The following is a 27,860-nucleotide window of genomic DNA, read 5'->3' as shown; positions in this document are numbered from 1 at the left end:
GTTGATTGAGAATCAAAGGTGGATCTTAGGTTGAGACTGGTTGAAGAGCACTAACTAATTTCCTGCTCAGCTAACCCCCAACCCTAAGAACCAGAGGCATGTGCCCCGGCCACTGAGGGTTGTGCAGATGGGAATGTCACCATCAGGCTGAAAAAGGTTGACCATCCATAATGTAGACTAACTCAGTGCCCCCCAAACCAGGCACTCAGAATAGTTAAACAGATTATATCTGAGATGTATAAATCATAACGGATGGAAGCAAGATGTTTCAGTGATAATTGAATGAAGTTGGCTCATGAATGGAGAATCTCCCTTAAGCGTGAATAAAACCCTGTTTATAACTATTTGGGAAAACATTTTCCCCCTGGTAATTTTATTATTATTATTGCAAGTTTTGTTTTGGTGGAAATTCTTCATCTTTGGCTGTAGTCACAACCCAGATCCCTGCATTGCAGGGGGTTGGACGAGATGATCGTTGTGGTCTCTTACTACTCTACAATTCTGTGATTCTATATAATTCACCCAACCATGCTTTCTTTGAAGTAATTCCCACTGATTTCAATTGGATATACTTTCCAAGTACATGTAGGATTGCTGCTCTGGCCAGCTTGCTTATATGCTCATAGCTGTCAAGTGTCCCTTATTTGAAGGGACAGTGCCTTATTCCAGCGCCATGTCCTGCTGCTGTCCCTTATTGATGGATGTCCCTTAAATGTCCCTTAAATGATGTCCCTTAAATTTCAAAGGAAGCAGCTCCTCTCCCTCCCTCCCTGCCGGCCAGGGAGGAGGGAGGCTCCAACTGTGTTGCTTGGCTGTGTTGCTCACCCAATAAGAAGTCTAAGAACGACTGGGGGTGGAGCTTGCATGCCTTGTGTGTGGCTAGTTAATGCAAGCTGAGGGGTTTTTTGAATACTGGATGCCATTTTGTTGCACGTGCTGCTGCAAACTTTGCAGTGCAAAGCCAGGCTGGGGAGCCATCTTAAGTTGAGGCTGCATAGGCCTTGTGGTGCATGTGATTCAGATTCTATTCAGTTGAACCTCTGGTTACAAAGTTGGCTGGACAGTGTTCTCGAAGCTACCAGCATGAGTTTGACCAGACTGCAGGAGGACAGGAAGACTGGAGTGCCTGGAACAGGTGAGGCTGCAGGTCCCTTATTTTGGCCGCTGGTCCCTTATTTTCAAATCTGTAAGTTGACAGCTATGTATATGCTATATCTAAGAAGAATGTCTAGAACTTATTACAAATAAAGATTCTAATATCTACCCTTACTATAACCAAGATAATTTCTTAATTATGCATCCCCTTATATCAGGTCTTCCGTTTGGCAATATCCATTATCCAGAGTGTCATCTTAATGCATGGAATCACACTTTTTCTACTGGATTTTCTCTTTGGTGATCATTACTTGGTTTTTTTATTTGATGAATCAGTTCTTCTTCCTCTGGTTCCTCTGCTTTGTTTGTCACACACCTATCTTTCAGATCTCTTTTGTTCTTTCTGTCTCTTTCTGCTGTTGTTTTCTTTAATTTTAGTTCCTATGGAGGGACAAATAAATGATAAATTCATGTTTACTAGAATGAATATTTTTAGATGAATATTTTTAGGTAGATTTTTATACGACTGCTGCAAAAAATGCTAAACTACTAGACCCTTTAAACTCTAAGAACAAAATATTATTAATCACAACTGTCAAACAAAACAAAACACCAATGTATTAAACACCAAGGAATTTAAATCAATAAATTGTTCTCTTTATTTGCCCTTTAGACGTCACATTAGGCTATATCTTGCACTGAGCTTTTCTTTATCATTTTTGTTGCTCAGACCAGTTTTCTCAAAGCACATGCCATTGCAATCTGAATTGAAATATATGGTATTTACACCTGAGGTGTGGGGATTACTAGTTTAGTTTTCTTGTAAAAGCAGTGATTCATGGGCTGAAGAATTTGAGTTTCAAGACGTTTTGCAATTTGTGATAAATGTAAGATAGATGGCAGCTTTGCAACTTGAAATTCGTTTCTTATGTGTTGCATTTAAATCTCCATTTGTTGCATGAAGATAACAGGCTTAAATCCTTCTTAGGGGAAGGTGCCTTTCCTTTTCTCCAACGTCTAAAAAATTGCTTCTGCTGATCTTTGAAGCCAGACCTGAAAGCATTACTCAAGAACATAAAAGCTGACCTTAGAGGGATGGGGAAGGCAAATGGACTCTCATTTTGGTGCTAATGGTATACTTCAGCAGAAAGGAAAAAAGCAGGAGTTAGAAAGATAAACGTTCTTCCTCTGACTAAGGAGAAAAGTGTATGTGCAAACTGTAACTCTAAGATGTAGGGCATTGGTTCTCAAACTTTTATTTTCAGGGGGAAAAATTTGCTTGTGCCATGCCAAATATTTCTTGATAAGAAATACATTGGAAAACAAAAAAAAAAATCCTAGCAGTGTTTCATTTATAACACAGAACACAACTACTTTATAATATGATCATAGGACATCCAGAAAGTTTGAAACATTGCAGCTACCTAAGAACATTGAAATACCCTTTGGTGTAGGTAGAGTTTGCAGATTTTTAATCCATGTTTGTACTCATTTTGTTCAGAAAAATAGTTTTCTGATGCTCTGGTGCATATGCATGGAGTTTTGAGCATAGTATATTTCTGTGTCCTATTTCCTCTAGTCAACAGTGTGAGCTTCATCTTGCATCATTTAAAATCTCAACACTGCCTATCAGTTAGCTTCTGCAAACTGCCATATTAATTGGCCCAACAGTAGAAATAATAACAAGGCTAAGCAAAAATTGATACTGGAAGCAAATGCTGTTTCCACGCACATGCAAAATGTAGTTCATAATACTGAACCAACTGTTAAGTGGAGTTGTGTCTATGAAATGATGTAGACAATATTCTTGCAAACAGATTTGGGTCCATGTGCATTTTTCCTACCTATGATCCATCCTTTCTAGCTTAATTAAATTGGCTCAGAAATTTGACCTGTGGTATGATTCTGTAACGTTTAATCAATTGATTATTTGTTTAATCTGGAAACAGAAGACCAGGAGATATGGACCCACCAAACTGAATAAATGTGTTCATATTTTAAAACTGGACTTACCTTTTGATCCTGCAACTTGCACAACCCACGAGGATATCTTGCAATACTGTTCATGTAGTTTTCAGCCTTTTGCCACTCTTCATTCCACTTTTGGACCGTATACTGAGGTTTGCAGTTCATAATTCTTTCCAGGATGGCATGATTCTCCTGGCTTACTTTTCGAAATTCTCGTTCTCGTCTTTCTCTATTTAAGCTAAAGGGGGGCGGGGCGGTATTATATACTGTTGAAATAATGACTCTATCCACAGCATGGAGGGGAAATACACCTATAGATATTCTTGGCAGCTACAATGCTTCATGTGCAGAAGAAAACGAAGATTAGTACAATCGAAAAAACACAGACATAAATACCATATACATACATACATGTATAAACAGAGTACTAATATATTATGAGCAGCATATTATGGTTTGCCTTACCAAACCAATTTATAATAAGTAATTGAGTATAAGTTTTATAAGAAAGATAGTAGTATATATAGTACAATTTCTTCCACTAAGAAAAACCCCACCCACCCCGGATAATGGATTCAAAAATTCTGCCTAGCATTCTCCTTAAGGGAAAATTATATCATGGCTCCCCTGTCTCTTGCTAGTTGTCAAATTGATGTGGTTCACTCTGAGTTCTGCTGCTTGTGTACCAGAAGTTTTATATGAGATTGTTCCTTGCCGTAAGGAAATCTCTGGACAGCCAACAACCAGCCTCTGTGTGCCTATCCACAGTTGGATATCATATAGATATTGTGACATATCCCAATCATCACTTGGAATATGTTATTGGTTAATACACTTTTGTACTATTGGAGGTCTCAACAGGGAACAATCCAAAATCTCAGTTTATTTTTATTTTTTAACTGTTTATAAAATTTTGTGCACAGGTAGGAGACACTATATAATATTGGGCTAGAACAACTCCTGTATTAGTCCCAAGTTAGTACTGAATCTAACTGCACCCTTTCGTTGGTTCCCCTTCTCTACCAATACATTTACCATCCTGCTCTGTTTTTAGACTATGCACATTTAAAAAAACACCTTTGTGGTTTAAAAAGTTTTTTAAAAAAGGAAAAAAGCTTAGTGTCACTTTCTAACATTTTCTATGTTTGAAGACCCCTTTCTTTGGATGATTAAATTGTCAAAACTCCCCACGCCCCAGGAATGGCAGCTGAAGTGGCCTTTACACAAACATCTGAAAGAAGGCATGCTTGTAAAACAGCCCCAGAGCTTCTTCTTATTATACAGGTCATTAAAGCGTAGGTTATTAAGTGCCATGGTCAATGCTGTTAATGTAACTGGATAGCCTTATACCAGTTTGATTACAAGCCGTACCTTTTGGCCTCATACTCATTTTTGTTATCAATTCTTCCTTTGGTCCTCATGATACAAGACATCTTCTCTAGCAGCAAACGGTTCTCCCTCTCGATGATTGACAGGCGGTCCTTCTCCAGCTTAAAAGACAGGGGGATACTTAGGGAAATGAATTATGTTCCATACATCCTCTCTAACCAAGGACAGTTACAGCACTTGATTCCCCCACTCCCTTCACGCTTGTAATTTTGCATGCTGTGGAATATGACGGTAGAAATGCAATATTTCAGGATGAAATTCAAAAGTATATGAGCTCTGTACACACTTAGAACTTACTGAACTTGAGTCTTAAGTAATGCAGAACACTATTAAAGTTATCAGGGTTAATAAGGGGGAGGGGAAATAAAAACTGTGTTCTTAAATCATACCAAAGACCCATCTCATTCAGTATCCTGCTTCCAACAGTAGTCGGTTAACTAGAGTCCCTCGGGTTGTTGTTTTTTACTCAGGCCTTTGGTAGTTAAGTTAGTCTATAGTGTGTTTCTCATCTTTTAGTGGGGTGTGCTTCTTATTGTGTTGTTCTATGAGCGTTGTGGGACGTGGGTGGCGCTGTGGGTTAAACCACAGAGCCTAGGACTTGCCGATCAGAAGGTCGGCAGTTCGAATCCGCGTGACAGGGTGAGCTCTCGTTGCTCGGTCCCTGCTCCTGCCAACTTAGCAGTTCAAAAGTATGTCAAAGTGCAAGTAGGTAAATAGGTACCGCTCCTGCAGGAAGGTAAACAGCATTTCCGTGTACTGCTCTGGTTCGCCAGAAGTGGCTTAGTCATGCTGGCCACATGACCCGGAAGCTGTACGCCGGCTCCCTCGGCCAATAAAGTGAGATGAGCGTCGCAACCCCAGAGTCGGCCACGACTGGACCTAATGGTCAGGGGTCCCTTTACCTTTACCTGTGAGCATTGTAGGAATTTTGTATTGTACATTCTTTTAAAGATTCTGGTTTTGAATTCATTTTACCTGTTAATATTTTATCTTATGTCACTTTGAGACCTTTTTTGTATAAAATAACAACAACTACTACTACTGCTACTACTACTACTACTACTACTAATAATAATAATAAACTTCATTAAAAAATCAAAGCAGCAACATACCTTAAGTTTTCTTAACTTCAAATGAAGATGCCCATATGTTCGAGGAGTAGAGGTGTCCACCACAGGTTTGGTAGTCTGAATCTGCAGTGGAAAACAAAACACTCCTGGTTTTTATTCTTTAAATGTGCCTATAGAATAGAAGGGAATTTCTTTAGTGATTTAAGCGGCAAAGCCATTGTACACTATGCCCTCTCCGTAATCTTTGCTGATTGATTCTATTATGACAATGACCCCATAAGTAAGTACAAATATCAGACATGAAGACGGATCCACATAAGAACAGCTTGCTGAATCAGGCCAATGACCCATGTCTAGCATCCTGTTTTCACAGTGGCCAACCAGATGTCTGTAGAAAAACCCAGAAGCAGAACATGAGCACAGGAGCACTACTGCCTCCAACTGTGGAGGTAGAGCATAGCAGACATGGCCATCGATAGTCCTCTTTCAAAGCCATCCAATGGTGGCCATCACTGTCTCCTGTGGAAGCAACTTCCATCATTTAACTATGTGCTCTGTGAATTAGCTCTTTCTTTTACCTGTCCCGAATCTTACAACATTCAGCTTCTTTGAGAGCCAGTGTGGTGTAGTGGTTAAGAGCGGTAGTCTCATAATCTGGGGAACCAGGTTCACGTCTCCACTCCTCCACATGCAGCTGCTGGGTGACCTTGGGCTACTCACACTTCTTTGAAATCTCTCAGCCCCACTCACTTCACAGAATGTTTTGTGGGGGAGGAAGGGAAAGGAGAATGTTAGCCGCTTTGAGACTCTTTAAAGGGAGTGAAAGGCGGGATATCAAATCCAAACTCTTCTTCTCTTCTTTGGCTGTCCTTGAGTTGCTAGTGTTATGAGAGGGGTAGAAAAATGCAACGTCCTACTTAACCATCTAGTCAGCAGGTGGGGGGGGGGAATGTGTAGAAATTATAAACGATGGTGCAATGCCAAAAACAAACAAACAGAAAGATTAGCACAAATAAACGATAGTGCCAGAGCAACCTACTTATTTGACTACCCAGGGACCAGCCTTCACCTCTGAACTTTGAAAAAAAGAGGGAGATGTTATAATCTAAACGCAAAAGCCATCCATATTGAGCAAAGGAAAAGCCCTAAATCAAAAAGGTTAATTTTCACCTTGAGTGCCAAACTCAATGACATATTTCCTTCTGTTTATATCAGTTTACAGCAAAAAAATATTACAAAGGGTGATATCCAAGGAGTTCATTGATTTCAGTGGGTCTGCTCTGAGTATGACAAATGTTGGCTATCACCCAAAAACTATAAACTCTAGAAAGCTAACATTTCTCCAATGGTTAGTTCTCATGTAGGTTTTCTGACACTAATTAACCTTTGTGTGTGTGTGGCTGTATAATTTGTAACAGAAGAATAGTGGTATGAGTTTTACTTTCCCTGCGGACTCATAGCTTGGGGGAGCCCCCAGATCTATATTTGTGCAATAAAAGAACACCCATTGATAAAAACCATTGATAAATGCAATCCCTTTTCGTTACGGAAATTAAAGGAATGTAGGAAGTGGCCCACAGCGTTTGTGTGAAATGCTTATTAATTTTTCTTGGAATGATTTTGAGATTGGACCGTTTCTTTGTAAATAAATTCTTGGCATGGTAGCAATTCTTTGGTTTAAAGTGTGGAGGGGAGTCAAGAGGGAGCAATGTACAGTGCATACTAAAACAGCAAACTGAGCAGTGGCTAATTGTTATGTCCTTGGCAGAAATGCAAAGGCATTTCCTCTCAACAAGTTTGGCTTTGTGCACGAAGCAGCTTGCAATGTTATAAGAGCGCCGCCACACTTACCTTTCTCTTGTGTTCTTTGTACGTCGCTTTGTCCCACTTTTGCTGAAGGTATTTATTGCCACACGGCAAAATTGGCTGGTAGGATCGGTGCATCTTAAAACAACATGAATTATCTCTAAAGAGATAATCTCAAAGAGAGTGCATCATTGGCCAGAAGCTTCTTGAGCGAAGCTCTAACAACTGTGGTGTGTTTGCAGCAGGTCATGTGGTGGTTGCTATGGTATTGCTGAGGCAAAAAGTGAATAGCTGGTGATAGCATTTTCAACAATATGTTTGGGAAGTAGCAAGCAAGAACCAAGAATCTAAGACTGCAATCCTGTACACACTTTTAAGGAAGTAAGCCCCACTGAAAACAATGTGACTTGCTTACTGAGAGTGTAGATATGTATAGGACTGAACTGTAAAACTAAGATTCCAAAGGATATCCTTTTCAACACTTTAATTTCTGGAACAATTACACTTCTAATTTTTTTTTATAGCATTGCAAGCAAGTATAGATTTGCACAAAAGTAGGATGCGGGTGGCGCTGTGGGTTAAACCACTGAGCGTAGGACTTGCCGATCAGAAGGTTGGCGGTTCGAATCCCCGCAATGGGGTGAGCTCCCATTCCTCGGTCCCTGCCAGTGTGGTGTAGTGGTTAAGAGCGGTAGTCTCATAATCTGGGGAACCGGGTTCGCGTCTCCGCTCCTCCACATGCAGCTGCTGGGTGACCTTGGGCTAGTCACGCTTCTCTGAAGTCTCTCAGCCCCACTCACCTCACAGAGTGTTTGTTGTGGGGGAGGAAGGGAAAGGAGAATATTAGCCGCTTTGAGACTCCTTAAAGGGAGTGAAAGGCGGGATATCAAATCCAAACTCCTCCTCCTCCTCCTCCTCCTCCTCCTGCCAACCTAGCAGTTCGAAAGCACGTCAAAGTGCAAGTAGATAAATAGGAACTGCTCTGGCGGGAAGGTAAACGGCGTTTCCGTGCGCTGCTCTGGCTCGCCAGAAGCGGCTTAGTTACGCTGGCCACATGACCAGCTGTACCAGCTGTACACCGGCTCCCTCGGCCAGTAAAGCGAGATGAGCACCACAACCCCAGAGTTGGGCACAACTGGACCTAATGGTCAGGGGTCCCTTTACCTTTACCTAGGATATCAAAATCCAAGACACATAATGAAATTTGCCCTCTGTCATTTGTTAAAAATGGTTCTCTGCTAAAGACTATATTACACATTATTGTGTGGAAAAAAATCCTAGGTAGGAAATAATGTGAAGCAGCCTGTAGGATCATTGTGTGTGACAATTCCACATATATGGGGTCTTGGTTCCCACCGCCAACAAGCACATGCACATACAGTGAGAAACCCACATAATTGTCACACACATCTGCATTGCATATAGAAAGCTTGCAACGTGTGCATGCACTTCCTACGACATTTAATTATATATTAGAAACCTTTATATCCTATTTAAGGATGACATCAGAAAAGTCCAGCATCCTGCTCTCACATTGGCCAACCAGATGCCAATGAAAAGTCCACAAGCAGGGCCTGAATGCAAAGGAACTCTTCCCCAGTTCTGATTCCCAGCAGGTGATATACAGGGACATGCTGTCTCCAATGGTAAAGCATATTCATCATGGTTAGTAAGCCACTGGTAGCCTTAACTTCCATGAATTGTGATTACTTTTAATGGTCCCAGAGTATCAGAAGCTACTAGGGCTAAGACCAGTCAGGAACCCTTGTGTTTTGGTACAGCTGCCTCACGTGTTTCAGTTTGCTACCAGAGTTGCAGTTTAGGATGTCCCTAGGTAGCTAGGGATGAACGGCCTTTTATAGAAGTTAAACGTTTTGCAGAAAACCAGTAAAAGGAGAGGGAGTATTTACTTATTACATGTTTTATCCCTTCCTTAGAACGAGGTGCTGTGAGTGAGCACATACTCTAAAAGTTTAAAGGAATTTGGAAACCATACTTCAAAGCGCTGCAAATTATCCCCTTCTCAGATTCATGCTGGGACTGCCCAGACAACTAGAAAGGAGGAGAGACAATTGGTAGCAGCAGCAGTGGGCAGGCAGGAGGCAGTAGCAATAGTGTAAGATGTCACCCATGAATTATAGGAGGATGGCCCTGCAGGCAGTATAGGGACAACACACCATCTGCTACCAGTACTGCATTGCTCAGTATGACTCATGATAGGACTCACCCTGCATGATTCTGCCAGATTCTGCCAAAAATTTGTTGGATAGTGCCAGGTTTCACTTTGGAACTGATGTTGATTTATCAAATTCCAGCCTTGGCTCCACCTTAAATCCACCCAATTCCTCCAGGCTCCATCCCCAATCTCCCAGATTCTTTTCTGCGCTAGCTTTCACCCCACACCACGGGACTGTATTTCTACCCTGCCTTAGTTCTGGCCCCACACAGAGGTATCTGCAGCCATGTGTCTTTTGTTCATTTATTGACTCTCCCTGCTGGAATGGGAATACTTTGTACAAAGGGGAAAGAGATTAAGTGCCTGTCAGGAACACTAAGCTAGGTGCTTTCTCTCTCTTGCTCTTTCCGTTTCTTTAAATTCTCAGAACATTGCTGTGCGGTTTGATGTGGAGAACTGCTGAACATCAGGCAATGCAGTGCATTTATAGTAAAACTTTACACCAGAGCTTTCCCATTGCATTTAATGGCATTCCACAGCTGAAAGGCTGAATTCCCAATTCATGCACTCATAATCGTGTTTAAATGCGTCTTCCCACCCTCCTCAGGACTGGAATCTAACACATTGTATTTTGCAGGATTAGAGGCACTGAAAGAGTATGGAAAACAGCTCCTGCCCCACGCATCAAAAAAGAAATGTTGTGCAGACACACATAACAGGTCCTCTACATTTGTGGGTGATATTCCTAGTCTAACTGATGTTAGAGAAGGAAAGGCATTATTCACAAGCCATCTTTATGCCAACTTTACCTCAGAGCCATTGTATTAAATGGCATAATTTAAAGAGCAGGCAGCTTACAAGTTCATGGGTTAGCTCTGGCTTCTGATTGAGGCTATTGGTGCCACTACCAAATTCTAAATAAGACGTGATGAAAGGTTTAATCCAAGGTTTTATTTATAAGGAAAACAAAGTTGTTTTCAAGTTTGAGGTGTAAAATATATATTATACCGTATTTCTTGCATGTCTATCTGCTCTCCCACCTGGTGCTGTTTTTAGTAGACGTTACTGACACCCGAGTGGATCTGATTTGATTCAACTTTGCCTGCTTGGGTTCTTGGGGAAGCACATAGGTTGGAAGGGTGTGTGTGCAGTTTGTAGTCATCCATAGAAATTACACATTCCTCACTAGGAAACCAACCTGTCTGGGAACAAGATGTGAATCTCCACTTGCTGTTGTGCCAGAAGGACATTTTATTGGTGTACTGTCAATCCTGTGGTTTTGGAGAACCCTTGAACAATAATCCCGGGAGTCTTAAATGTAGAAGCGGAGTCCACCTTATCTGGTCTGGCTCTGGACTTCATGGTCATCAAAATAACTGTGGATCTGCCTCAATGCATCACGGGTCAAGCACATGTTGCAGGTCATACTCTCAATTGGTCTTCAGTACAGAGCAGACTGGGAGTGATCCAGTGCCGAGAAGGTGAGTGTCACCCCCTGTCATAGACAGATCACTCCCAGGTGAGATTAGGGTTGGCTGTGACTGAGTCTACAGGAGTAAGGGGACGGTTTTTGTTATGCAAGGGAGGGCCTTCCTAGTAGTGGTGCCCCAGTTCCTCCTGGGGAAATGTGCTTCCCTCCATGTTAAAAACCTTTTGGTGTCAACTGAAGATCCATGTGTTGTATGAACTATTGGGACATAAAAGGAATCAACAATTTTAGCATCACTGTCTGCTGAACTATATTCTTCATTTTCTAAATATGTATTTTAGAAGTTTTAATAGTTTTGTGATGGTTGTATTTTGGAGTGTTGTGACTTCTGTGGGAGTACATAAATGCAATTGATGGTGACAATTGATGTTACACCTCTTTTTTATTTTACATGTAATATGTAAATGTAGACATTTGTATGTCATCCTATACCTGAGTGCAAGTGTCCCACAGTTAGAAACCCATTCCTGCTAGAGGGTGGCATCTTCATTGTGCAATGTGACTATTCACAAGTGGTTCAGCTTGTGCAGCAAAATTGCTTTTGTTCCACAAAACATTGTTTGTAGAACAGAGTAGCCCAAGGCAATACAGAAATTGGCTATTCCTGATTTGACTTCTGATGATAAACAGGAGAATATTAGAAGTGATTATCTCTTAACCGGTTTAAGCTTCAGCAGAAGCTGCAGCAAATACAGACACAGAATTAATCCAAAGCAGACCTCCTTATCCAAGCAGTATGTTGACAGACTTCATCTGCAAGATTCTGGTAAGCTCCCAGAATTGTTCACAGCATTCCAAATGAGACCATGCCAGTCCCAAGGTACTACTATTGCTTACTGAGTCACAGGAACAATGTTCCTGCCTATACAACCTAAAAATACCATTAGCTATCTGTGCCGTAACAGCACATTGTTGTTGCATACCCATCTTCTGCCCATTCTGCTAAAAGAAATACAGATATAATGTACAGCAGAGTTGCAAATGCCACGGGTTTCATTCTGCCTCATCATGTGAATGAATAGACTGTGTTAAATCATTAAAATATTAGGTGATGAAGCTGTATTAGGTGACATGATAGCTTCGTCAGGGATGTGATTGGTTGGCTTTGGTGATGGGTCTTTGACAGAAGCAAGGCATCACTTCATATTACCTTTATTCAAGTGGTGAACGTGCACCTACAAACTCAGCCCAAATCTTCAGTGTGCTGGCTTTTCAGTGCTGGATGTGGAAGTACGGTCAGTGCTGTGATACTCCCTGCATATAATAATACAGCCCATGTTTATACCACTTATCCTTGTTTTTTGATAATGAGAAATCTATTCCTGCATCGGCAGATGAGTATTACTTTGTTTGCGCTGCGTGCAAAATGATACAGTTGTGCTTATTTGTGTGTTTGCTCTTATGTTTGTGTTTCATTCATAGGAGACTAACCGCTATCTTTTGGGCTGAAACTTATTTGAGGTTTCACCATTTCCAGCAGGTGGTAGAAATCTAGGTAGAAATGGCTTGCTTATCTATTTATATAGCAATATTGTGCACTGTGACTTGTTTTATCCACAGCGATTAGACTGCATAATTGACACAGATTGGCAACAGCTGTAATTTATCTGTGTAACATGCAATTATCGTCCTAGGAATCAGAGAAAGCATGGAATTAAAGAACCACCCTAAAGAAAACAAACGTATTATATTAGGGACTGTGCCGCTGCTCATTTTGCTTGCCAATTCCACCTACCCCTGCCAAACCCCCTCTCAAAACCACCCACCCCTCCCTTTGTACCTAGCCAAAGTCACTCCCCTCCTTCCTTCATTCCACACTGAAGTTAGGACTTTTTCTAGTCACTGTTCCCACAAAGCATATAAAGTGCCTCATAGAAAGGGACAGGGAGAAAAATGGCTTAGTTTGCATACCTCCCTAACTCACACTCCTTGAAATGATGTGCGAACTGAAACACAACATATCCTTAGTAATCCAAACTTCTCTGAATTTTGCAGTGCACTTCTCCACCCAATTAATGTGTACAAAAATGTATGCACAGGGGTAAAGCCAACTGGAAGCTGCAAAATCCCCATTGGACGTTTGGCTTCCAAAAATAGTTTGCAAACCAAAACAGTCACTTCCAGGTTTGCGGAGTTCAGGAGCCAAAATGTTTGAGAACTAAGCTGTTTGTAAACCAAGGTATGACTGTAATAATAATAATAATAATAATAATGTATTACTGAAAACAACAAACAGCAAGGCATTGTTTTTGTTACAAAAGCATGTATATGAGGCAAAATTGCATTTAACAATATACAGTGGTATCTCGGGTTAAGAATGTAATTTGTTCCGGAGGTCCGTTCTTAACCTGAAACTGTTCTTAACCTGAGCTTAACTTTAGCTAATGGGGCCTCCTGCTGCGCCACTGCCGCGCAATTTCTGTTCTCATCCTGAAGCAAAGTTCTTTTTTTTTTTTTTTTTTTTATAAAATTTTTATTAGGTTTTAAACACATAATAAAAGACAATACAAGACAATACATAAACAAACAAACATATAAACACGTATACTTTCTTAACATTTTTCCTTGACCTTCTTTCAGCGACTTCCCCATACCTCCCCTTTCTGCATCCCTGTTATCAATCTTTTCAGCATCCCCTAATTTCCATATAAGACTTTCTTTAGATCTTATTTCTCATATCCAATTGCTAATCGCTGCAATTCTGTTTTGCATTACCCAAAACATTTTAGCATTCATTAATTTTACAACAGTTCTTAAGATAGATTTTAAACTTCTTCCAATCTTCTTCCACCGTCTCTTTCCCTTGGTCGCGGATTCTGCCGGTCATCTCAGCCAGTCCCATATAGTCTATTACCTTAGTCTGCCATTCTTCCAGTGTGGGTAGTTCTTGTGTCTTCCAATACTTTGCTAATAATACTCTTGCTGCTGTTGTAGCGTACATAAAAAACGTCCTGTCTTTCCTTGACACCAATTGGCCTACCATACCCAGGAGGAAGGCTTCTGGTTTCTTCACGAACGTGCATTTAAGCACCTTTTTCATTTCATTATAAATCATTTCCCAGAAAACCTTGATCCTTGGGCACGTCCACCAAAGGTGATAGAAAGTACCTTCAGTTTCCTTACATTTCCAACATTTATTATCGGGCATGTGATAAATTTTTGCTAGCTTGACTGGGGTCATGTACCACCTATAGATCATTTTCATGATGTTCTCTCTTAAGGCATTACATGCCGTGAACTTTATACCGGTAGTCCATAACTGTTCCCAGTCAGCAAGCATAATGTCATGGCCAATGTCTTGTGCCCATTTAATCATAGCTGATTTAACCATCTCATCCTGTGTATTCCATTTCAACAGCAAGTTATACATTCTTGACAAATTCTTAGTATTGGGTTCCAAAAGCTCTGTTTCTAATTTTGACCTCTCCACCTGGAAGCCAATTTTCCTGTCCTGTTTAAAAACTTCATTTATCTGGTGGTAATGTAGCCAGTCTCTTACTTTAGACTTCAACTTCTCATAACTCTGTAATCTCACTTTCCCCTCCTCATGTTCTATAATTTCCCAATACTTTGGCCATTTGGATTCCATATTAAGTTTTTTCACTTCCTTAGCTTCCATTGGTGACAACCACCTGGGGGTTTTGTTTTCCAGCAAATCTTTGTATCGAGTCCAAACCTTATACAATGCTTTCCTAACAATATGGTTCTTAAAACCTTGATGGATTTTTACCTTGTCATACCATATGTATGCATGCCAACCAAATCTGTTGTTAAACCCTTCCAAATCCAAAATGTCTGTGTCTTCAAGAAGCAGCCAACTTTTCAGCCAGCAAAACGCCGCTGATTCATAGTACAGCTTTAAGTCCGGCAGGGCAAACCCCCCTCTTTCTTTTGCATCAGTTAATATCTTAAACTTTATTCTGGGCTTTTTGCCCTGCCAGACAAATCTAGATATGTCTTTTTGCCACTTCTTGAAACAATCCATTTTGTCTAAAATCTGCAATGTTTGAAACAAAAACAACATTCTAGGCAAGACATTCATCTTAATAACAGCAATACGGCCTAACAAGGAAAGTCTCAAATTTGACCATACTTCTAGGTCTTTCTTAATTTCTGTCCAGCATTTCTCATAGTTATCTTTAAAAAGATTCACATTCTTAGATGTCAAATTAATCCCCAGGTATTTCACCTTCTTTGCTATCATTAAACCAGTTTCACTCTGGAACTTTTCCCTTTCAACAGCTGTTAGATTTTTGTCCAGTACTTTCGTTTTCTGTTTGTTCAACTTAAAACCTGCTACTTGACCAAATATTTGTATTAGTTCTAAAACTCTTTTCATACTAGTGTCTGGCTCTTGTAAGGTTAAAACTAAGTCATCTGCAAATGCTCTCAGTTTGTACTGTTTAGCTCCGACCTGAATCCCTTTAACCAGCTGGTCCTCTCTAATCATATTTAATAGAACCTCCAGGACAGATATGAAAAGTAGTGGGGATATTGGGCATCCCTGTCGTGTCCCTTTTTCAATAGCAAATTCTTCAGTGACCACATTATTTACAATCAGTTTTGCTTTTTGCTCAGAATAAATTGCACTTATACCATTTTCAAAACCTTGGCCTACCCCCATCCCTTGGAGATTCTTTTTCATAAAACTCCAAGAAATGTTGTCAAAGGCTTTCTCCGCATCCACAAATATTAATACTGCCTTAGTATTAATATTAACTTCCAATAACTCCATAATGTCTATTATATTTCTCACATTGTCTGACAAATGTCTTCCTGGAAGAAAGCCCGCTTGGTCTTTATGAATCTCCCCCACCAAAACTCTTTTCAGTCTTTTTGCCAAAATATCTGCAAAGATTTTGTAATCCACATTGAGTAATGATATAGGGCGGTAGTTCTTGACCTGGTTCTTCTCCGTCTCTGTCTTTGGTATAAGCGTAATATATGCTTCTTTCCACGAATCAGGTGCCTTTTTCCCCTCCAAAATTTCGTTACAGACCTCCTTCAACGGTTGCATAAGCCATTCTTTCAAAGCTTTGTAGTATCTGGAGGTCAGTCCATCCGGTCCTGGAGATTTTCCCAATTGCATATTTTGAATGGCTCCCTCAATTTCTTGATCAGTTATCTTCTGATTCAAAATCACTTTATCTTGTTCCGAAATTTTTTGTAATCCATATTTTTTAAGAAATTCTTCAATTTCTTTGTCGTTCACTGGCCCTTGTGCATAAAGTCTCCTGAAATAGCTCTGAAAACAGTTTCTAATCTCATTAGGTTTATAAATGTTTTTTCCCTCAACTTCTAAGTTGGTAACCGTATTCTGCTTTTGTCTCTTCTTCAGCTGCCATGCCAAAAGTTTCCCACATTTGTCTGCCGATTCGAATGTCTTTTGTCTCATTTGTTTTATTTTCCATTCAATCTCTTGATTCATCAATTCCATATATTGTCTCTGATAAAACTTGATTTCCCTCAGGATTTCATGAGACTTTGGTTTAGATCTCAGTCTTTTTTCTCCTTCTTTTATCTTATCCATGATCTTGTCCTTTCTCTCATTCTGTCTCTTCCTTTTTACGGCATTCTGTTGTATTAAAAATCCTCTCATGACAGCTTTACTTGCGTCCCAAACCACTCTTTTTTCCACTTCTGTTCTCAGATTTATCTCAAAGTAGTCTTTAACTGCCTTCTGGGCCTTTTTATATACCTCTTCATCTCTAAATAGGGAGTCATTCATCCTCCATCTAAAGGAACCAGCTGTTGTTGAGTTCATTTCCATCTTTACAGCGTTATGGTCGGAGCAAGTCTTTGGGCAGATTTCCACTTTCTTGACCTTTGATGCCATCCCACTAGTTATCCATATTTGGTCGATTCTTGTCCATGTCATTTTTGCTTCAGAGAAGAAGGTTCCCTCTCTCTCTAGAGGGTTCCTTGTTCTCCAAATGTCAATCAGATTTATATTGTCAGTCATTTCAAAAAATGTCTTAGGTAATCTCCCGTCCTTGGAGATCACCTGTTTTTGTGCTTTGTCCATATTTGTAGAGACCACTCCATTCATATCTCCCATTAAAATTACATTGTAATCCAGAAAGTCTGTTAATGTCTCATGCAGTTTCTTAAAAAATTCCGACTTCCCTTCGTTTGGTGCATAGACTCCTATTATCAATAATTTTTCTCCTTGTACTCGAATTTCAATTGCTATATACCTTCCTTGTTCATCTTTGAATATTAATTTCGGGGCCAACTTCTCCTTTGCATAAATCACTACTCCTCTTTTCTTCACTTTATCCGATGAGATAAATTCTTGTCCTAATCTTTTGTTGATAAGTAATTTTCGATGTAACCTAGTCACATGGGTTTCCTGTAAACAAATCAAGTCCAATTGTTCTTTTTTCAGAATGTGGAAGACTTCTCGTCTCTTCCTAGGAAGGTTTAAGCCATTACAATTCCAACTTAAGAATTTCAAAGACATCTTGTTATTTATTCAGTTGCCCCTCCAACGGCTCCAAGGAGATCTTCTGTTGATTTTCTAGCTCCAAAAGATAAATTCGAAATGTCTGGTAGGTTTTCTAGGTCCGTAGGTTCCGCCGTTTCCTTAAAAAGGTCCTCCTCGTTTCTTGTCAGGAACTGTTCTTTATCTTGCACTGTCTTTATCTTAATTTTCTTTCCTTTGTAGTTAAAAGACAGACCTTGTGGGAACTCCCATCTAAATAGTATGTTGTTCTTTCTCAATAGGGTGACCAAGTCCTTATAGTGGGTCCTCGCTTCCAAAATATTTTTAGGAATATCTTTAAAAATCTGCACACGTGAGTCTCCAATTTCAAGGGCTGTATGGAAATGCAAATTCAATATCTTATCTCTCTCCTCCTGAGATCTCAGAGTTATAAGGCAATCTCTTGGGCTCTTTCTGTTCTGTCTCCTTCCCAGTCTGAAAGCAGTTGTTATCTTAAATTCCTCCTCTTTCAAGCTGTCCTGCCAAAATTCCAGAAATTCTTTTGTCAAATATTCTATCAAATTATCCTTTTCATTTTCTGGAATCGATCTCAGTCTTAAATTTTTATTTTTTCTCTGTAGTTCCAGTAGAGACAGAGCAGCCTCATGTTCTTCCAGCTTTTTACAGACTGGTACTATCTGTTCCTGTGTATTTCCTGCAGAAAGTTTTGCTTCCTCTGCCGAAACTTTTGCCTCCTCTGCAATCTTTCTAGTTATCTCGTTCTCTTGAACTAATTTATTTATAGTCTCTGTATTCAAATCCAATTTTGTTGACAATTGATTCAGCTGTTTGGAGTTTTCAGTGCTCTGCTTTGTTAGCACTTCTAGGGTTTCATTTATTTTGACTAATGCTTTGGTTATTGTTACTGTATCCATGGAAGGAGCTGCAGGTGGTACAATTGAACCTCTTCTTTTTTGTTCAGCTTTGCTTTTGGCCCTTGTTGTTCTCTCCTCTATTGGGCCACTCATATCCCAAGGTCTTTCCCACGGGAATCACTTTCAGGTGGAAAATTCCACAAGTCTGTTTCTTACAGTAAATAGTAGTAGTTATTTCCCTTTAGCCTCTAGATGGAGCAGTTCAAAATTTCCAGTGCAAAGTAACAAAGTTCCCTTCCCAAGCAAACAAAGGTAGCAACCAAATGTCCTATATTCTTCTAAGTAGCCAAGTTGTATCTTTCCAAAGTATCTTTCCAAAATTCCAAACTTCTGTCAAATCAAGTCTTTAGTTGTAATCCAGCAGAACACCTACTTTGTAGCAAGTCTCAAATGACAGCTCTCAGTCCCGGTAGCTCACTCCCAGGCAGTCCTCCCCAAGGGTTTAAAGCGGCAGAACTTTCCCTTCCAAGCCTCTCTCGTGCAGGCAAAACAGTTCATAAATCTTCCCCCCCTGCCCCTGCTTGCTAAGGGGGGAGCTGGGTCCGATGCCTGGGTCCTTCACTTTTAAAGCCTTTCTGACAATTGCAGCTTCCTATTTCGATGCTTTATTTACATGCAGTCCGGAGAAGGCAGACTTCCTTATTTTAAACCTTCTCCGCTTTCAGCCAATTTACGATTATTTCCTTGTAAATTTGTTGCTCAATCTTACTCACGGTAGTCCAATTTGTAATCCAAATGTCAGGAAGAAGTCGGCGCTCTCAGTCAATGGCGACGCGGCTTCACTTCACGGGCTGGGTAGCGGCTCTCAGCCCAGCGCTCCCCCGCTGCCACTCCGGAGCCTTTAAAAAGGCTCCCTTGCGATAAAGAGGGGCGCTTTAGGTGCCCACCGAGCCTCCTTGCTCTCAGGCTTCTGCGCCTGAGATTTTAGGGGTCCCCGCTTCGCCGTAGCGGTCGGACCCGAACCCGTGAAGAGCCTCCCTGAGCGGAGCTCAGCGAGAGGCGGCCATTAGCGCTGGCGCCAACCGGAAGTCCCTGAAGCAAAGTTCTTAACCTGAAGCACTATTTCTGGGTTAGTGGAGTCTGTAACCTGAAGCATATGTAACCTGAAGCGACTGTAACCCGAGGTACTACTGTATACCTTGACTTGCCAGCTAAACCAGGTGAGGGTAGCCTATGGATCTCAAACCCTCAGTGAGTTAGGGACTTCCTCTGCATTCAAAGACTGCCTCCGGCAGATTGAGCCAATGAAACCAACAGTGGATCAAACGGTCAAGAAGCGGTTTCTGCACGGGCTGTAGAGGGAAGTGAGGGGCAGATGGGGCTTGTCAACCTGGGAAGGTAGCCCATCTAGGAGAAGGAAAACTGATCCTAAACCTCCACTACCTTGCAGTATATCTTCAGGAGAAGAAAAGGCTAAGGAGTAAACCCTACACAAATCCAGAGTGGAGTCCCTAAGCAACTGCAGCCAAGCTGGTGCCAAATGTATTGCTTTGGACCACATCAGAGGGGGTTCTTGTCGACTGGGCAGCCCTGGACCTCCATATTGGGGAAGTCACTTGGGTGCTACTAACACAGCCGTTTGACTTCACCCCTGGAGGCGTCCTCCATTTTCTCTCAAGACAGATGGATGCTAACAACAACAGCAATATATATGGAGAAAACTACACTAAAATACTGACAAATTTTAATGGGGACCTTATTTTTTAAAAAATGCAAACTCATGTGGAAACGCAGAAAAAAGATTGGAGAAACCAGAAACTCTACTTCTGCTATACCGTACTTCCAGATTTGACATTCAAAACAGATTTACATCTAACCAGAAGAGGGCGTAGAAACACTGCCTCCCGGATAGACGTATGAATCCTTTCTGAGGCAGGAAACAGTACCTGTGTTTCCTTTCAGCATAGGAATACTTAAAAAATAAATTAATTATACTGTTGCTCCATGTTCTCGAAGAATATATTTGGAGAACCTCTTTCTGGCAACTACATTTAAAATGTTATATCTAAGAAATGTTGATATGTTCAGTTATGTACAGAGTGTTATGTGCTGTGTTCTCGTTAGCTGTTTCCATTATGTTAAAGTTAGGTAATTAGAAAATCTCCTAACTCTACTTCCTCTCAAGGGAAACCTCTCATCTAGATCACTGAAAGGAAGTGATTTCCTTGCCTGGCAGGAATGAGTCACAGAAAACGACCTTCTGTGTAAGTCTAATTGTGGCTTAATTTAGATTTCAGAACCCTCTGCAGTGTTATAATATGGACACATGTAGTTCTGAATACACAGCCGCCGTGAAAGTTGGCCTCGACCCTGAAACTGTATAAATTCAGCAGAATTAAGTACAGAATAGTTTATAGGATACTGAAGTCAGGAAAGGAGGTACAGTGGTACTTCAGGCTAACTACTTAAATCGTTCCGGAGGTCCGTTCTTAACCTGAAACTGTTCTTAACCTGAAGCACCACTTTAGCTAATGGGGACTCCCGCTGTCACCGCGCCGCCGGAGCACGATTTCTGTTCTCATCCTGAAGCAAAGTTCTTAACCCAAGGTACTATTTCTGGGTTAGCGGAGTCTGTAACCTGAAGCGTATGTAACCTGAAGTGTATGTAACCCGAGGTACCACTGTATTCTTTTTAGGTTCTTGTTTGAGAGAGCTACACAGCAAAATTATATGGGGAGATAGGGTGCCCTTAATTAAGTCCCACCACTGATTATACATGTATATTCCTGCTTCAAAAATAGGAACCATTTTTAATACAAATCTTTGGAACTGCACTGGAATTCAGTGGACGGCAGGATTTGCTGTCAAACAGAACTGCACTATGCATAGCACAGAATCTTGAAAGCATTGGGTTGTTCTGCCATTTATGATATTTATATCCCAATCTCCAGATAGAGGTCTCCCAGAACAACTAAAAAGCAGCAGGAGGTCAAAATGGAACAAGATAGACTAAAAATCAAATAAAAGCTTAGTGAAATAAAAGGTGAATTAAAAAGGTAATTAAAACAACACCACCACCCAAATAGGCTCAGCACTAGGTGAGCCTCCTTGGAGGAACCATTCTATAGTCAGGATACCACAACTGTGAAGGCCCTATTTTTAGTCACCAGCATCTTGCCTCTGAAAATAAGTGGGAGGGGGTGGGTTTGAAGAAGAAAGATCTTAGTAACTGGGCAGGGAAAAGTAGCCAGCCCCTCAAACACTATAAATCTTAAGAGCTTTAAAAGGTAAGATCCGTTTCATAAATGGACAGGAATCAGTACAGTTGTACTAAGGTTGATGAGGAAAGTTTCTTTTGCTCACTTTAGCCATTGCATTTTGAATATTCCAAACTCTTCAAAGGCAGCCGCAGAAAAAAACAAAGCCCTGAGTATTACCAGCACGTGAATAATAGTGTTCAAGAGACCTCTGTCCTAAAGAGGCCACAGTTTGCATGCTAGCCTCTGCTGGCGAAAGGTGTGCCAGAGAGGATACTTGCGCATCTAAGATATGATTGGACAAGGGGCCTCTGCCCCCTGCTCACTGCACATGCCAACCCCCCTGCCATTCCCCCCATTAACTCCCTAGAGCTTCCCTTCCCACCCCAGGCAACTACTACACCCCCTTTTCACCTTCCAAACCCTATTTCTGAAGCCACTTCTCTCCTCTGTGCTGCAGCCCCTCTTTGAACCTGTTTCCATCTTCACCCCCGTGTCCCTTCCTTTTGTGCAACCCCCCTTACACTCAGACCACCCCATTAGTCCTGTATCTTCCTCCTCCCACACGTTGCAACTACTACGCACCTTTTCATCTGTCCAGTTGCAAAGTCACCATCTCCTCCTGTTATTCTGCCCCTTTTGTACTCCATCTTTCTTCATCCCCACCAGAGGTTGGTGGAGCTACCCATCTGCCACCTCACTTTTAGCTGCGGATTTTATTATGTTTGGATGTGCACAGGAATTCTGAGGACAACCCTACCTGCCTCTGCACTACCTTTTCTCTCTCTCTTTCTATTGCTTTTCTCTGCCACCTCACTCTCCCCCCCCCACCTTCTTCAGTAAACTTATAATAGTCAGATAACCTGAACTTTTCAATTAATAAAACCATTCACATTTATTTAAATAAAACCACTTATTTAAGGTAGATAAGGACAAGACGAAATTATACATTTGAATGTAAATATAGATGGGAAATGGCTATGTATTGTGAGTGCTTATCTACTTTTAAAAACATTTCCATATATGATCTGTTCTTTTACTTTTTTATTCTCTTTGTTCCCTTTTTCTTTATTCTGAAATCTTACATTTCATTTCACTGTGTTATCATGAATAGCATTTTATAGCGGTATAAATAACTGTAAATATGAAAAGAGACAAAATATTCTCTAATTCCTTTTCCTTGGATAGATGTATTTGTTGTTCTCTTTTGTATTTTCTTTTGTTGTGAATATGTATTTTAACTTGTATTGAATAAAAATTTATTAAAAATTAAAATATAAAAAAAACCATTCACAAAATCTGTAAACTCCAACAGTGGCCTATTTACCAATACTGTATATGCAAAAATGTTTTTGCACTCCATCCCAGTTGTTAACAGTATATATAACAAATTCTCATGCACCCCCTAGAGTGCCTCCCCTCTGCCCCCTTAACAAAACACTGGCTTAAGAATTTGCGTTCTCTTAAGTGTACTTAAGGAATCCAGTCCTTGAATCTAATTTCTTGGCGCTACTCTGAGAATCAAAAAGCTACAGCAAACACATTCTAAGGGATGCAAACATTCCACAGCAACCAAATCACCTTGACTGACATAGAGAAAAATAATATGAATGATCAGAATGTCATAGAATCCTAGGAGGAATTTCAGCTACATCATACATGGCAGTTGGCTATCCAACCTCTGTTTAAAAAAGGATAATACGCATTCTCTTAGGGTAACAACTTGTGCAATATATGTCCCTCTCACCTCTTGTGTTGTTCTTGACATTTTATGAGTGACTGGGATGAGGATACAGCCCACAACACAGGTCCCCAGCTTGTGCAGCGATCTTCTACCCACCTGCTCTGTAATTGGGGCAAGCCCAGGGCCACTGTGTACTGTGCAGCCTGCACAACCAAACAAGCAACTTCAGTGAGAGATTTGCAAGCACCACATATTACCTTGGACCTGGTTTTTAAACGAACTTTTTGATAAGGCACTGATGTGCTCAGCTGATTGGGAGTGTGTGTTGCAAGCGCTAAGGGGCACAAGAGAGAATTGGGGTTTTCTTTCAATGCTGGATGAACAACTCCAGCACATTTTCAGATATAACCTCTGAGCCTGTACCTCCCTCAACTGATAAATCTTGAATCTTGCACCATGGCATGTAATTCCTTCTCACTATGCTCTGTGGCTGAATTTCTTGTTGCTAGTTAAAAATAAATAAATTAAGGGTATGCCTGCATTAGTGTTCCTTGCTGTAGTACCTAAGAGGTTGCTTCTTATAGTTCCAGTACACTTTGTTCCATGGCACTTCCTGCTTTCTTTAATACTAGGCTCCTTTTGGGGCAAGCAAAGGATACGTTTTTATTTCTAATGTTGACGTCCTTCTGCAAATCTTAACAACACATTTTTTTTCTGAATAATTATAACCCCCTAGTTCCTCTGTGAATTTTTCACAGCTAACTTTCCCATGATTTTTTATCTTTCCCTGGATTGTTTGGTACTTTGGTTGGAAAGGGAAACTTGCATATTACACAGCCACACAAGCCTATGTTTACCACTGGGTGCACACTCAACAGACAGCCACAGCTAATCCTAGCTGAACATACCAATACGAATTTTGTTTTCTCGTGCACTTGGCACTGACAAAGCATCAACAGCATGCTGCTTTTCCCTATCAGTACCATCATTACAAGGGACGCAGGTGGCGCTGTGGGTTAAACCACAGAGCCTAGGACTTGCCGATCAGAAGGTTGGCGGTTTGAATCCCTGCAACGGGGTGAGCTCCCGTTGCTTGGTCCCTGCTCCTGCCAACCTAGCAGTTCGAAAGCACATCAAAGTGCAAGTAGATAAATAGGTACTGCTCTGGTGGGAAGGTAAACGGCATTTCTGTGCGCTGCTCTGGTTCACTGGAAGCGGCTTAGTCATGCTGGCCACATGACCCGGAAGCTGTACGCCGGCTCCCTTGGCCAATAAAGCCAGATGAGCACCGCAACCCCAGAGTCGGTCACGACTAGACCTAATGGTCAGGGGTCCCTTTACCTTTACCATCATTACAGTACTCTATTTGGGTGACCAATATTGCTTTGCTGGGATCAATATCCATAAAATTACACCAATCTTCTGTCAGAAACAAGTCTGTAGTAAATCACACTGTGCAAGTTGGAGTGAACTGTTAGCAAGAACCTGATCTGCGCAGACTTGGCAGAGTGTCAGCCGAAATGAATACAGCAGCTCATCCCCAGTAGGTCTTGCCCATGGATCAGTTGCAGTGGCTGAAAGTCCCTGCCTCCCCGCAGCTCTCAAAGTACTCTCCTCTCCAGGGTTTCCCCCCTCAAGCAATCGGAGACTGCACCTGTGGGAAGCTAACTTCTCCTCTGTCCTTTTTGTGACTCTTCTGGAGATCTTCTAGATGCAGAATGTGCCAGTGGCAAAGTAAGGAACTCCAACCAGCCCACGGTGGTAGCAGGGAGGCTGCAGCAGCAAATGGTGCCTTAAAAGAGGGAACCCCAACAGGTGGCAGCAGAGAATGGTTTCTGTGGCTCTGCACCTACAAGCCAATAGGAATTGCCAAGCCAGGTTTAAGATAGTTCTAAGTTTTTCCTCCTAGGTGCATTTCCACAATAGTAACTTTAGCCAGTACTGTACTGGTTCAGCCTGTGAAGCTTAAGCAATCCCTTGAGTGAAGCCTTTCTACAGACCAGTTCAGCCCTTCAATCTTTCATTCACAAGCAGAAAACGCCCTGCTCTCCTTGAGCAGATATGCGAAGCCTGCTTTGTGGAGGCAGCATGAGCCAGCCTCATACTGACTGACAAGGGGAATACAAGTGTCACCCTTCTGTTTGTTAAACTTATTCCAACCGTTTACATTAAAGCACAGGGTGCGACTCCACCTGACATGCTCAGTCAGCAAAGCATAACACTCTTAATCTCAAGGTCGTGGAACCCCACGTCGGGAGAAAGATTCCTGCACTGCAGGGGGTTACATTAGATGACCCTCCCCAATTCTATGACTCTCTGCCTGGGTGGGTTCCGACACTACGTTTCCCCTGCACTTCCCTCTTCCACCACTCGATGGAGTGTGCTGTTCCTTCCCCCCTCCTCGCCGCCGCCTCGCCCACAGCATTCTACTGCTTTTGCACACTGTTGCTAGGATATTCTGGCATCAGGCGACTCCGGATGACCGGAGCTCAGTGGCAAAATCGAATCACTGGGCCCATCCCATGCACAGAATTTTAGAATCGCAGAGTTGGAAGGGACCCCGAGGGACATCTCGTTCAACCCCCTGCAATGCAATCTCTCTCTCTATATATATTGCAGAATGGAGTGGGATGTGGGAAGAGGACAGGAAGACTCCTTTTTCCACGTCCTACTGACTCACAGCCCGCGAACCGTCCTGTGGAAGTGCGGGGTAGTGGTAGGGCGAAAGAGCCTTCCAAGAACAGGAGCCGAGGTCCCTTCGTCCGTCCCCCATAAAATATTTTAGGGGGCTGGGACGGACACCCCTCAAGTTGATGAGCATTACCATTCAAACGGTGCACTCCAAGGGGCTTTCAAGGAAACACAGACGACCCCGATCCTCCTTGGGCAGCCTTTTACTCGCGAGAGGCACGCCGCTCAGGTTTCATAAGCGGGAGGCGATAAATCAAAAATATCTGGCTGCGGGCCATTTATTTGGCTACTTTCCCCTCTCTCCCCACTCTCCACCACCACGCCTTCCTCCTTCAGCTCCCAATTTGGGCGGGCGCACTGAAGCAGAGGCGCTACAGAAGTCAAAGCTGCAGGACGCCCGCCCCCCCTCCCCTCCACCCACCAAGCTCTCTCCTCTCTCTCTCTCTACCTCCAGCTGTTTGGTTTTGCGCTTACAAATCTCTCCCCGCGTTTCTCCTTCTTTTCGCCCAATAGGGAGCGGCCCGCCCGGGCTGGACCAATGGAGGGCGCCGCACAGCCTTGCCCCGCTCAGCCAATGGGAGGGCGGCCGTGGGGGCGGCCGCTGCCGGAGCCGTGTGTTCTTCTGCTCTTGCGAAGTGGAGCGCGAGGGTGGGGGCGGCGGCCCAGTGCGCGCGCGCTCCCTCCCTCCCTCCCTCCCTCTTTCCCCGGGTCCCGCTTCAAGACCGCGCATTGTATCTCTCGGCTCGCGCGCTGCAGTCGCGGGGCTAAGAAGGCAGCCCTCTTTCCCGGCGGCGGCGGGGGAGCTTTCCGCAAGAAAGGAGGAGAAGCCATGGCGGTGGAAGAAGAGGGGCTGCGGGTGTTCCAGAGCGTCAGGATTAAAATAGGTACCGGGGCGGAGGGAAGAAGGAGAAAGGAGTAACAAAGGGAAGGACGGGAGCTGGGTGCTCCTTGCAAGCCGAGCAGGGGCTTTCCCCCCCGAGGAGCCGCTGCAGCCCGGTTGGGACGGGCAGCGGCGCCCCGTCGGCTGCCTGGGCTTCCCCACCAGCAGCTGAGGCGGCAGCACCGGCCCGCCGCTCGCTCTTATCCGGCCCCTCGTTTGTTCCTTCCCGTGCAACCCGTCCCTGTGGAGAAACGACGGGTCCTCCTCAGGAAAGGAGGATGAATGGCTTGGGTGTGTGTTGGAGAGGGGGCCCTGAAGTTTATATAGGGTGAAGTGGTGGTGGTGGGGGGAGATGGTGGCATAGGAGAGAGGCGGGCGAGGATGCTAAGGAGCGGAAGAAGGGATGGCAGTAAAGTGTAAAAAGAAGAAGTGTGGTTGTGGTGACGGGTGTGTGTGTGTCAGTGGCGTAGCGTGGGTTGTCAGCACCCGGGGCAAGGCAAGTAATTTACGCCCCCTAACCCGTGGATTTGCGCCCCCTAACCCGTGGATTTGCGCCCCCTAACCCATTGATTTGCCCTAACCCCAGATGTTGCGCCCGGTGCGGTCCGCCCCCCCTGCACCCCCCACGCTACGCCACTGGTGTGTGTGTGGGGGGGTTGTCGCCGCTTGTCAACTCGCAAGATGTAAGGCAAGTGGCTCGCGCCCAATTTGCAGTGTGGGAATTGCTTTGCTGGGTCTTTCTAGTCGTTGCATGTGGCTCGTGCTCTTGCAGAAGCTCGGTTTGCCACTCTAAAATGCCGTTTAATTAATTAATATGTGGGGCGGGATTGCCAAGTACGGCAGTGGCATGCTCAAGTCTGTGGGGTGTTCTTGCTTGCCAATGGGTGTACAGTTAATTTCAGTCCTGCTCTTCGTTGTGCCAATGTCATCCCACTGCTGCTTAGTAGCTTCCTGTTGGCATTCCTGCATCCTATATGCTCAAGAGGCAACCCATCTTCTTGCCATTTCCTGTTGGCACAGTGTGATATGGTGAAATGTCAATTTTGGTTCCTCTTT

The 27,860-nt window shown here is 42.6% G+C and overlaps 2 protein-coding genes across 3 annotated transcripts in view; one reads left to right on the top strand and one right to left on the bottom strand.

Annotated features, from left to right (window-relative positions):
• Window positions 1–1,185: 1,185 nt before the first annotated feature.
• On the bottom strand, window positions 1,186–26,260 carry CFAP97D2 (CFAP97 domain containing 2). Of its 2 annotated transcripts, none has more exons than XM_083611102.1 (5): window positions 26,058–26,260; window positions 5,565–5,645; window positions 4,435–4,553; window positions 3,109–3,301; window positions 1,186–1,536 (listed from the first exon to the last, which is right to left on the bottom strand). In XM_083611102.1, exons 1-5 carry the CDS (start codon window positions 26,058–26,060, stop codon window positions 1,366–1,368), a joined length of 567 nt encoding a protein of 188 aa, XP_083467228.1. In that variant the 5' UTR covers window positions 26,061–26,260; the 3' UTR covers window positions 1,186–1,365. The 2 variants fall into 2 exon arrangements, with proteins under 2 accessions (XP_083467228.1, XP_083467227.1); XM_083611101.1 differs by lacking the exon at window positions 26,058–26,260 and adding an exon at window positions 7,374–7,729.
• A 238-nt stretch (window positions 26,261–26,498) lies between these two features.
• The window catches only part of RASA3 (RAS p21 protein activator 3), a gene marked incomplete at its 5' end in the record, with an annotated part of 128,092 nt that continues 126,730 nt past the window's right edge, over window positions 26,499–27,860 (top strand). Inside the window, one exon of the mRNA XM_083610580.1 lies at window positions 26,499–26,808. Within this exon, the coding sequence (XP_083466706.1) occupies window positions 26,499–26,808 (310 nt within the window). The remainder of the gene's footprint in view (window positions 26,809–27,860) is intronic.

The sequence above is a fragment of the Podarcis filfolensis genome, assembly GCF_964270895.1.
Source record: "Podarcis filfolensis genome assembly, chromosome: 4".
Classification (NCBI taxonomy): domain Eukaryota; kingdom Metazoa; phylum Chordata; class Lepidosauria; order Squamata; family Lacertidae; genus Podarcis; species Podarcis filfolensis.
This window is presented reverse-complemented; position numbering and strand designations above follow the sequence as displayed.